This window comes from Myxocyprinus asiaticus, chromosome 41 (assembly GCF_019703515.2).
Source record: "Myxocyprinus asiaticus isolate MX2 ecotype Aquarium Trade chromosome 41, UBuf_Myxa_2, whole genome shotgun sequence".
In the NCBI taxonomy this organism is placed as follows: domain Eukaryota; kingdom Metazoa; phylum Chordata; class Actinopteri; order Cypriniformes; family Catostomidae; genus Myxocyprinus; species Myxocyprinus asiaticus.
In genome coordinates this window covers 8,275,460-8,287,989 of record NC_059384.1, presented here as the reverse complement: position 1 = coordinate 8,287,989, position 12,530 = coordinate 8,275,460, and the positions used below count along the sequence as shown (strand labels likewise).

Sequence of the window (12,530 nt, the reverse complement as noted above, 5' to 3'; positions counted from 1 at the left end):
CGCACGATGCTGCCAAGGTCTCTCGCTGTGCGTACTAGAGTTCGCAGCCGAGGACGATAGATCGCGAGACAACATCACCATCAGAACATCAGCGAAATTCTGGATTAATTCAGCCGCAGTCCACAGAAAAAAACACCTTTGACCGTACGTACCCACAGTCACTGCCTGATTCAGACGCACTGCTTTAGCTGCCCCCCTGGGCAGGATGTCTTTGACGTAAAGACAGAGGGAAATGGATGGAAGAGCGGGACATGGAGTGAATTGGGATTAAGTAGGGATGCGAGATGCTGCTGTCGGCCTATAACACCGAGCCGCTGCGCTGCATCCTGCGTGCACAATGTCACGTTTATAACCATAATGTATTTGAGCATCAATGCATCATTACCGCCTGTTACCATGATGCTTAACGTCCTCCTTTTATCCATGCATGTAAAATATTAATCAGTGAACCGGTAGAGTCAGTTTACGATAGGGACGTCTGGCTAATTGAACACCATACTTATGTTTCAGAGGAGGCGGATGCATGGAATGGGAGTCTTTATTCGGATAGGAATTACATCAGATTTTTTTTTTTTTTCATTGCATTTTATTTTGATGAATCATTTGCATTTTTGATGAGTATTTTGAAGCTCACCTGATGAGATACGAACAGAAACACGTTGCATCTGACAGAAGCGCGCGCCTAAGCACCTTCTTCATTTATAAACATCTTGTTTTGCTTGAAAGGGGGTTGAATAACACTGAATGTGCTCTTTTATATTTTGTCACTGATTCTGAACCTAAGCAATGCATCAGAAATCTATGCCATCAATGGCTTGCTTTGTGTGTCCCAGATATCAAATGTGATTGACAGGTGAAGTAGAGGGTGACTTGAGGTCTTTTAAGTTTGTTTTCCTCTGGAACCGTTTAATGGAATTGCATTCATTAGAATTTTCATTAGAAAAGTACTTTTTAAACATGACTGACAAAACTGAACCATGGCATCTTAAAGGGATAGTTCACCCAAAATGTAAAATATATATATATCATCATTTACTCACCTTCATGCCATCCCAGATGTGTATGACTTTGTTTCTTCTGCTGAAAACAAACAAAGATTTTTAGAAGAATATTTCCGCTCTGTATGTCCACACAATGCAAGTGAATGGTTATGTATGTATATACTGGCAGTATATCAGCCACCGGTCATCAGCTACTCTGCTTTTCAATATTGGTATTATCAGCCATTGAAAAGCTACAAAATAGTATGAATGTCTTATTGTCTTTATTAAGGATCTATTTTCTATGTAGGTGGATATAAAATATCAGTAAATTTACAGTAAAAGAGGACATTTGAGTAATAGGTGGGCTTTTGGTGTAAAATAATGTTTGTTTAATGTATCTGCTACTGTCCCCCCTTCCAAAAGGTGCTGAAAGATCAACATCATGAACCCTGTTTATAGCCCTGCATCATCAGGGGTTCCTTATGCCAACCCTAAAGGAATAGGATACCCAGGTAACCAGAGAGCAGCTTTGTCTCACTGTCATGCAGTCAGTAGGATGTGCTGACTCTTGATGCCTGTGTTTAAACGCATTTATGTTCCTCCATTGTCATCGTTATTGTTCATTGCTTTGATTTGTCCTCAGTGAATGTCTTGGCCTCTCTTGCAGCGGGATTTCCTGTTGGTTATGCTACTGCAGCTCCAGCATACTCCACCAACATGTATCCTGGAGCTAACCCAGCCTTTCCCACAGGTATAGGATGCCTTGACTCCTTGAGTTTTACTGTGTCTTTGAGATTGTTTCCTAGAAGTCAGAACAGAACTGGATGTGGTGGCATGTGATATGTCCCTTTCACAATGTTTCATCACACATTTAATACAGGGCTTATTTGATATATTTAAGAAACTAGAAAGTGCAGTCCATATATTACAGCTCACTCATGTTCTTTTATGTTGTATGTTTTGTACATTTCGTGTATGTCCCCGCACAGCTTAAAGTAAATGTGTAACAACATTTGAAACCCATTTTACTTCTGTAATCAGACACATTTCTGAGTGAACCTGGATATTCAACAAGAAAAAAAGTAGAGCGGAACTTTAGCCATCGGAAATTGATTTTTTCTTTTGTTAAAAGGGGGTGCTACGTACGAGAATGGAGCTAGGTGGTTGAAAGGGAGGGGCTGGAAAAATAAGAGGATGTAAGCCGAAAATGGGAAGTTGTTTCAGTTGTTTGTTTGTTTGGAATAGTGTGCACCAATGAATCATGCACAATAAAGACCAGAAATGTCTATTAAAAAAAGGAAATATTTTGATTTCATTTCATTTTTAACAGTCGGGTTCCAGATGTAAACATCCCATTCATTTTCTCCATAGTCTAATTGATTTTTAACAATGACTTCTAAATGTTTAAAGACAGACATACAGTTGAAGTCAGAAGTTTACATACACCTTAGCCAAATACATTTCAACTCAGTTTTTCACAATTCCTCACATTTAATCATAGAAAACATTCCCTGTCTTAGGTCAGTTAGGATGACTACTTTATTTTAAGAATTTGAAATGTCAGAATAATAGTACAGAGAACGATTTATTTCAGCTTTTATTTCTTTCATCACATTCCCAGTGGGTCAGAAGTTTACATACACTTTGTTAGTATTTGGTAGCATTGCCTTTAAATTGTTTAACTTGGGTCAAATGTTTTGGGTAGCCTTCCACAAGCTTCTCACAATAATTTGCTGGAATTTTGGCCCATTCCTTCAGACAGAACTGGTGTAACTGAGTCAGGTTTGTAGGCCTCCTTACTCATATGCTTTTTCAGTTCTGCCCACATATTTCCTATTTTCTATATTTTCTAACTTTGGAGGTATGCTTGGGGTCATTGCCCATTTGGAAGACTCATTTGTGACCAAGCTTTAACTTTCTGGCTGATGTCTTGTGATGTTCAATATATCTACATAATTTTCCTTCCTCATGATGCCATCTATTTTGTGAAGTGCACCAGTCCCTCCTGCAGTAAAGCACCCCCACAACATGATGCTGCGGTTGAGATGGTGTTCTACGGCTTGCAAGCCTCACCCTTTTTCCTCTAAACATAACGAGGTTCATTATGGCCAAACAGTTCAATTTTTGTTTCATCAGACCAGAGGACATTTCTTCAAAAAGTAAGATCTTTGTCCCCATGTGCACTTGCAAACTGTAGTCTGGCTTTTTTATGGTGGTTTTGGAGCAGTGGATTCTTCATTGCTGAGCAGCCTTTCAGGTTATGTCGATATAGGACTCGTTTTACTGTGGATATAGATACTTGTCTACCTGTTTCCTCCAGCATCTTCACAAGGTCCTTTACTGTTGCTCTGGGGTTGATTTACACTTTTTGCACCAAACTACGTTCATCTCTAGGAGACAGAATGCGTCTCCTTCCTGAGCAGTATGATGGTTGCGTGGTCCCATGGTGTTTATACTTGCGTACTATTGTTTGTACAGATGAATGTGGTACCTTAAGGCGTTTGGAAATTGCTCCCAAGGATGAACCAGACTTGTGGAGTTCCACAAGTCTGGTCTTGGCTGATTTCTTTTGATTTTCCCATGATGTCAAGCAAAGAGGCACTGAGTTTGAAGGTAGGCCTTAAAATACATCCACAGGTACACCTCCAATTCAGTACACCTCCTATCAGAAGCTAATTGTCTAAAGGCTTGACATCATTTTCTGGAATTTTCCAAGCTGTTTAAAGGCACAGTTAACTTAGTGTATGTAAACTTCTGACCCACTGGAATTGTGATATAGTCAATTAAAAGTGAAACAATCTGTCTGTAAACAATTGTTGGAAAAATTACTCATGTCATGTACAAATTAGATGTCCTAAACGACTTGCCAAAACTATAGTTTGCTAATATTAAATCTGTGGATTGGTTAAAAAATGAGTTTTAATGACTTCAAACTAAGTGTATGCCTAACTGTACCATGAGCTATGAGATTTAGAATTGATGATATATGCTTTTGTTGAAGCCATCAGTCTGCGTTATAGCAACTACATTTTTTAAATATTGTGTTTAATAGAGGAATTGGGGTAAAGAACTACACTACCTATGATTCTGAACAAAGATTCACCAATCAGAATTGCAGCCAACAAAGTGCACCAGACAAGCTCTGCAGTGACCGCCCACTTTCATGACGCACTGTGAATGATGCAGTAGAGTTGGTCTCCCTACACTCCCTACCAACTACTTAGTGGATTTTGCCAATATGATAACTAAGGTCTTCTTCTTTCTTTACTATGGTGGGCAAAGACAAAGTCCAAAATTAATAAAATCCGAGATGCAGTTTATTGTACAATCTATATCCCAATAATAACAAGAAAGAACAGCCAAGATTTGGTGCATAATGCGGGACTTTTTAGTATAAACAAGCCCGAAACACACCGGGGACTCTTATTTTGAAATGTTGAAAAAACTATCGGCAATGTTCGTCATAAAAATTTTATGATAACCGATAGTTCCAAAAAGAAACTATCAGCACCTATTAATTGGTAAAACCGATATATCAGTCTACCTCTACTACTTATACATTTGTAGATATCGGAATATTTTGCTATAAACTATAAATATGTTGTTTCTATACTTTTAATCATTATCAATTTTTTGTCAAAATAAAAACAAACAAACAAAAAAAAAAAAAACATTTTTAGTTTCAATCCAGGTTTGAAATGACATGACTCACCTTGGAGCAGGTTGGTGTGGGTTATGGCGTAGAACTATTGAAGTTCTTAATGAAATCCCTATGGAGAAAATGAATGGGAAAAATACTTCTGAAACCAAGGTGGCTGAAAGAGTGGATGGGGGCATTGTTGCACTCTGTTTTGCTGCTAGCAAATTCGATTTTGTAATTTTCTTTTTTCTATATGTCATCAAGCCAAACAAAGCCTTTATCATCCCTACAGGTTATGCTCCTGGGGCCCCTTTCAAAATGTCCTGCTCTCCAACAACAGGTGCTGTACCCCCCTACTCCTCATCACCTAACCCGTACCCTGCTACCGTCTACCCTGTGAGGAGTCCCTATGCCCAACAGAACCCCTATGCACAGGTAAGGTCATGTAAATTGGAGGTTGTGAAGCCCAAAGTATATCAAATCTGTTATCTGTTAAGACATTGGATGTTCTCTCCACAGCAGCAAGGCACTTACTACACACAGCCCCTTTACGCTGCACCGCCCCATGTCATTCATCATACGACAGTGGTTCAGCCCAATGGCATGCCGGCAGCTATGTATGCTCCTCCCATTCCCCCTCCTCGCCCAAATGGAGTTGCCATGGGAATGGTAGGAGGCACCACCATGGCGATGTCAGCTGGTGAGTTGCATGGTTGTAAATTAAATCAAGTACATACTTCAGATGGTTTTGGACCAGATACAGTCAGCTCAGAGTTCCTGCGGTCATGGGAAATCACATTGTGTTTTCCACGCCTGGGAAAGGCATGGAAATGAATACAATATTAACATTGATGGGAATTTCTATAATGAATATTTTTTTGTTTTTGTTATGCTTTGCTAAAATATTTAATCGGCTTGCTTGCAGGCCGTTCTTTTTTGTCGATTCTTTTCAGTATATTGGTCAAACCGGCTTACTGATTGATCTGAAACATTCATTAGTAAATCGTTTGGTAAAATTTGAAACATTTTAAATAATCCTCATCCAGTATTTGCAAACGACGAGAAAGTCATAGAAATTCAGTGGTCAAAAAGTGTGGGAACTCTGATTGTAAAAATGCTGTAACATCCATGAAAATGCATAGAATTGGATAAAAAAGAGATTAAAGCTGAAGTGTGTAATTTCTGCACCGCCAAATGAAATTGCAAAAATAAACATTGTTTACAAAACAGCTTGCTGAATACCTTCCCCTTCTACCATTGATCAAACAAACAGAAGGCACCGCCCCCATGTCACACCTTTTGTCGATTCAATGTTGTTGTGTCTCACGGGTCACTCAAAACAAACAGAAATTTTCATAGCGCTACAGACACAAGTGTTAACAGTTTTCAAGAAAATTAACCTGTGAATGGCTAACTTAAAACACTGCATATTAAGCTGGGATTGGAGAAAGCATTTTTAACACCGGAAAAGTTATACACTTCAGGTTTAAAATGCATCTTTCGTTTTCAAAATGTATTATTGAGTTTGTATGTATGAAAGCCAGAGGTATCATGTATGTGTGGGCTGCTTTTTTTTCTTTTTTCTTTCTAGGGACGTTATTAACTACTCACTCCCCGACCCCAGTCGCGCCCCACCCCTCAATGCCCACGTACCGCCAACCTGCTACTCCCACCTACAGTTACGTGCCCCCACAATGGTGAACATGGCAGACACTGTGAGTGCAGATCCTACTTGTTTTTTAGCTGTTACGATGTATATAGCCACAGAATAATTTGATTTTGTTGATCCTAGTATGAAATAATTGTCTGTTTGTTCTCTTCAGGTCACAAGATGGTAGATATGCATTCACACTGTCCAGTATTTTTACAATTGGAGCTGACACTAAAAGTGTTATCAGCCAGTTGCTCTTCCTTTCAAACATAATGTGAATCTGACTCCAGTTGGCAGACGAAAGGAAATGTTGGAAAGGGAAAAAGAATATTCCCACTCTGGCTCCATTACTTCCCATCCACCACTCATTTCTACTAAATATCTCGCGGCTGAAGACCAGACAAGCTCTTCATGCTGATTTGTGTTGTGTGGACTGTCTTGCAGTTTTTAGCTAACTCTTTAATTGGTGATAATTGAAGGAAGTTGGAATTAGTTTTTATTGGAATACCTATTGAATGCATGTTTGTATTTAAAAGACAAAAAAAAAACAACAGCGCTAGCTCGCTCTACCAGCCATGAAAGATGCAAAAACATCAGCAGTGATTTCAAGCAAAAATCCAAAGGGATGGGGAAAACATAAGTGTATATTAAATGTCTTAATTGTTCTTTCATACAAAATATTAATAATGTTAGCATTGAAAAGGAACACATTTTTCTGCTTCCGTTATTTTTTTCACCCCTGGTTTTAATTTGGGTGTCTGTAGCTACAGGCATTGTTTGTCTTCTTTGGGTTTGACACTGTGTTTGTTTCTGTGGTGCCCCTACCAGGAGGACAGACCCTTAGTGTTTGTGCCTCTGCTTCAGATGACTGTTTTTAGTTGATTAGTTTTATCATTCTACATGCTCTCGCTACAGTTAATTGTTGCACTAATTGCTTATGTGTACATAAAGTGGTTGGTTGAGCTGTATTGGTGCTGAGAGCATGCTTACTCATTTGTGTACCTTTGGTTTGATTTTCTTAACTTTTTAAAAGTCTTACTGAAAAATTAAAGGGCCAGTTCACCCAATAATGACAATTATGTGCTCATTTACTCACCCTCATGTTGTTTCTGACCTGCATGAGTTTTCTTTTTTCCATCGCAATGCATGAGGAGAAATTTGATAGAATGTTGACACTGCTCTTTTCCATACAATGAAAGTAAATGGTGACTGCGGCTACCATCTCTTTTCCTGTTCCATGGAAGAAAGAATGTCATAGGGGGTTGATACAACATGAGGGTGGGTAATTTACAGAATTTTCATTTTTGGGTGAACTATCCCTTTAAAGTTGGAGTCATTGCTAAATTTTAAGTGGTAAACTGTTTATGTGGTTAATTAAAAGAAAAGAAAACTCAATTAAGTTTATTTAATAACACTACTGGTAATCTTTGAGGAGGTTAATTTGAGTTAATTAGTTATTATGGACCCAAACACTACATTGCTTGTTACCTCAAGATTACACCGTAAATTACGGAATTGTATTGTTTTTTTTACTTTATACATTGCCTGTGTCACTTCGGTTCTCAAATGTTTTGTAATGTTTAATGTGTTTTTGTTTTGTATTTTCAAGAAAGAACAAAAATAAATACAGTAATAAATTAGGAGTATTATATTGGATTTTTCCCCTAAATGAACACAAAACACTATAAGGGTAATTAAAAATATTCTCAACACAAATAGGGACATGGTCTCATTAACCAGTTATGACAGAAATACAACAAACGCATTAGGCATCTAATATCAGTAATGGCCCTATCATTTTTAAAGAGCATGAAATAATAGCCTGAGGATGTTTTAAAAACTTTATCTTGCCTGCAATATCTTTAAATAGATTTTTTATTGGTATATTATTGATTACATACTGTAGATTTCCGTGAATTGGACACTAGCCCTGAATCAATATATTATTACAATCATTACATTGGCAACGACATAAGTTCTATTATGCGCTCATAGCGTCATCACTTCCTCTGAAGAGTTCAATGTTGCCAATCACATTTTAACCAGTACAGTAAGTACAGTAGTGATATTACAAAACAAAGTATAAACATGCATATAAAGACGATATATATAATTTCCAAAGTCTTCCAAAGGTCTATGCAATTAGTTTTGGCCATTATATCGTGGATTTGAATAGAAACACAAGTAATGTGAATGATTACCATTTTCATATAGCTACTCTGTATACTGTACTACTAGCATGGTAGATTTTGGTAGGCTATTTTTGTTAGTATCATCATCAAAATCATCAGCTTGGTTTAACAATTATGCATGAGTTGGCTACTTAAGCAGATTCTTTTTCATCCAATGGAACTTCTAATGCAATAATTGCCAAAGTAATCATAGTCTACTTGAATCTCCAAAATGGAATCTCTGCAGTTCTCAGTTTATATGGGATTGAACCTGAGAGTTTCCATTAGGTGATCAGAAACTCTACTACTAAGCCACCACCACCTACAGATAACCTCATGTGCACTGGAACTTTAAATGCAAATAGTTCACTAATTTATCTCACAATATCTTTGCTACTTAGTTCATTAAACTGTATTCGAACAAGTTAGTCGATTTAGACGCTTATTATACTAAAACAGTCAATCAAATATAGTGTCCGCCCCTGATTCGCACTCACAAAAGTAATCCACATACTGACCTCATCTAATACCGACCATTTTTTTTTCTGACATTGTTGGCACGCGCGATTCAATAGCAACAACAACAACAATAAAATTAACAGCACCGACAGAGGATGCCAGGATCGGAGCTACACTTTTAATAGGGCTGTTTTTACGAACTTTGGCTGCATCTGAAAATGTGGGTTGCTTCCTAATCAGTTAATGGTTAAAACAACAGCATTATTGGATGAATGGAACCCATTTTTGGATACAATCTGTGTGTTCAGCTTACAGTTTACACTAGCCGCGGGAGCGGTGCAGTGCTGAGAGGAGAGACGCCTCACTACCACGCAGCATACGCCTAACTCAATGGACAACATGTTGAAAATGTACTATAAACCTATTTCTCAACGCAATCTTTTACAATAAAGGCTTTTGTGATTCAACATAAATTACTGTACTGAAATACTCACTCATTTACTTAAAAAAAGACATCTTGATGCAAGTTAACCACGTAGTAAAAGGCATTCAATTAACAGGCATTAATAGAGTTCAATTACCTACTCTCGATAAACATATGATTATCTATATACGTCATCCCAGGACAAAAATCAATGTAGTAATCCAGAAATCACTTTATTTTTTGTATAGTCACACAGTACAGATGTGATGAAAACTCAAAGCGTGTCTCCAGATAAAGTCACACAAACACTGTATGTGAAACAAATGATTCTCTTTGGATACTTTGTTTGTTATATATTATTTCTGTTGAGGAAATTGATATATTAGTGCAATCCTCAGAGTAGCAGGCTAGCAGCTAAAACATTGTTTCAAATGGTGGCTGCCATCATAGGTTTTTGACGAATCACAGACTGCAGCAACTCCCACAGTCCCTATACGCCCAAAAGTACCCACCTCGGAGTAGAAGCTAAAAATGTCTCTTCAAACGGCTATGAGGAATTATAGGTCTTAAGGTTCGAAAGAGACAAATAGTACTAGTAGTGGGGAAAAGTACCTAAAATGGGCTTTAGTCCCTGCAGTGGGAAAAGGCCTTAGCAAACCCAACTGAACTTTTTAAACTGTGGGCAACCTCCTCTGATAAGCTTCAGTGATTTCCACAGTTGCCTCTGTGTGACTGAGTTAGACATTGTGAATTCACACTTGTGTGATCTGTCACGGATGTAGGTGTCAGTTGGAAAAGAATCGAAGGAATGACCTTGTGTGCTTCGAAAAATCATGTATGTGATCTGAACCTCACAGATTATTGAGAAATTCATTACAATATTATCACAAAATCTTCCTAGTATATATAAACAGCATATACAATATACACAGTACTGTGCAAATGTTTTAGGCACTTGTAAAAAAATGAATTCATGTCATACAAAGTCCAGTAAACATAAAAAAAAAGCTAAATCAATATTCGGTGTGACCACCTTTGTGTTTAAAACAGCACCAATTCTCCTAGGTACACCTGGACATAGTTTTTCTTGTTTGTTGGCAGATAGGATGTTCCGAGCTTCTTGGAGAATTCACCAAAGTTCTTCTATCTATTCAGGCTATCTCAATTGCTTCTGTCTCTTCATGTAATCCCAGACTGACTCGATGTTCAGTGGAGGGCTCTGTGGGGGCAGTGCCACTTGTTGCAGGGCTCCCTGTTCTTCTATTCTATTCTGTTTGCAAAAGGAATGTTTGGGAGTCTACAATGTATATTTCCTATTCACACACTAAATCTGAAGGTATAAATACCCATCTTAAGACAAATGTTTTTGTAAAACATCTTATGTGCTTAAGAATTTTGCACAGTATTGTATGTATATATACAGTATAATTAAACCTACACACTATATGACATTTGTACAGTAGGAATTCAAAGGGACCATTTGTAACAAAACTAAAAAAAACAACATAAAAATCAGATCTAGGGTTCTTCATTCTCATTTGTACTCTAATTGTTAGAATGTGATCATCTAAACCTGTCTTTTGACTTGTCCTCAGGCATCATCAGTAGTATGCACAGTTGAAAATTCAAGCGGGGACCTACCTGACTCTCCAAAAAAATGGAGCTGCCCACCAGGCGTACCAGGACAAATGTGGGTGACGTTCCAGAAGACGGACCTACAGAAGAAAAGTGTGACGTAGAGACATCCTGTGCTTCAGGAGACATTCTCTACAAGACCAATGCAAGCCCTTTTAGTGCGATTCTTTTGAAGGCTTTATACATTACATTATAGCTACAGTAGCCCCAAAAAGTATTTAGACATTTTTGGACACTTAAGCCACATTTAAAATGATGCGATTGCATTGGAATAACGTACCAAAGCAAGAGGCGTCTGCTAACAAATGATGCTTGATCTTTACTCAGAACTAACTTTTTCAGAGCCATTTTCGCCATTACTTCTAACCAACTTGTGTCAAGGTGAATTTTAGTGGATGTATGAAATGAGTTTCCCTCAAGTTCACACAGGTGTAAGATTTGTCAACTAAAAGGGGTCATAATACTTTTTGTTTTCATTTTGAACAGTACATCAATAGAGTGCAACAGTGACCGCCCACCTTTCCAGCCATTTTGGTTCCGGAAGTATTTTCACCATTCATTTCTTTCATAGGGATTTCATAAAATTCTTCATAAAAGCCATGAACCAAATCAACCAGCTCCGAGGTCATTCACAACATTACAAACTTTAATTTAAAGCAAAAAAGAATTTGAAAATCGGACAAAAAGACAAAACTACTGTCTTTCATAAAAGGGTAATGAACTACAATCCCATAAAGCATTGCGAATATTGGAAAATATTCCGATTTTTACAAATATAAGTAGTTTGAGAGTGTAGGAAGACCGACTCTATTGCTTCATTCACAGTACGTCATGCGAGTGGGTCGATGCAGCGCTTATTTGGTGCACTTTGTTCACTACGATTCTCTGATTGGTGGAATGTTTCTCTCAGGATCATGGGTAGTGTAGTTCTTCACCAGGAATTCCACTATTTAACACGATTTCTAAAAAAACAAGTTGAATTAATGCAGACTGATGGCTTCAACAGAAGCATATACCATTGATTAACAAGCTCAAAGTTTACGGTTGGTCTGTCTTTGAAGGTTTATAAGTTATCGTTAAAGATTAATTTACCATTCTGGGATTTTTACTTCCAGAACCTGACTGTCGCATCCTGTTGCTATTTGAAACCAAATACACTTCTATTTATGAAAAGTGTACTTGTGCTGTCTTTCTTCAAAATAATTGCCACTTGGTTTGATATTTTGTTTTGTAATGCAAAGACATTCATACATTTTTAAGTGTCCAAATTATTTAGGGGTCTACTACAGCATTCTCCTGTGTTGAATGTTTGGTCTCTGATAAACCAAAAGTATAATATGCACAGGCTTATACTCACATGACATTTATTATTGTTTTATTATTCTGAAGTCTCTCTCAACCAGAGTGGCAGCATCCAGTTTATCCCCTGCCATCAGAGTTATCAAATTTTTACCATGAACAGCACAAGATCCCCTCGGCCTGACAGTTTGATGTGTGAATGAGCACAGAGGAGGGAGGGGGGAAAGGGGAGGGCTGGCTCCGCGAGCCACTGTGTTACTGACATCAG

At 37.8% G+C, this 12,530-nt stretch overlaps 1 protein-coding gene across 4 annotated transcripts; it reads left to right on the top strand.

The window, feature by feature from the left end:
• LOC127431830 (myelin-associated neurite-outgrowth inhibitor-like) lies at window positions 1-7,920 on the top strand. Of its 4 annotated transcripts, none has more exons than XM_051682414.1 (7): window positions 1-144; window positions 1,407-1,495; window positions 1,651-1,734; window positions 4,916-5,058; window positions 5,146-5,323; window positions 6,215-6,338; window positions 6,447-7,920. In XM_051682414.1, exons 2-6 carry the CDS (start codon window positions 1,426-1,428, stop codon window positions 6,322-6,324), a joined length of 585 nt encoding a protein of 194 aa, XP_051538374.1. In that variant the 5' UTR covers window positions 1-144; window positions 1,407-1,425; the 3' UTR covers window positions 6,325-6,338; window positions 6,447-7,920. The 4 variants fall into 4 exon arrangements, with proteins under 4 accessions (XP_051538374.1, XP_051538373.1, XP_051538372.1 ...); XM_051682413.1 differs by having other exon boundaries at window positions 5,143-5,323; XM_051682412.1 differs by having other exon boundaries at window positions 1,627-1,734.
• The last annotated feature ends 4,610 nt before the right edge of the window (window positions 7,921-12,530 follow it).

Coding starts and splice junctions, on each gene's coding strand:
- LOC127431830 (XM_051682411.1), top strand. CDS start 1,426: ATGAACCCTGTTTATAGCCCTGCATCATCAGGGGTTCCTTATGCCAAC. Junction 1,496..1,626: donor TAAAGGAATAGGATACCCAG/GTAACCAGAGAG, acceptor ATTTGTCCTCAG/TGAATGTCTTGGCCTCTCTT. Junction 5,059..5,142: donor AACAGAACCCCTATGCACAG/GTAAGGTCATGT, acceptor TTCTCTCCACAG/CAGCAAGGCACTTACTACAC.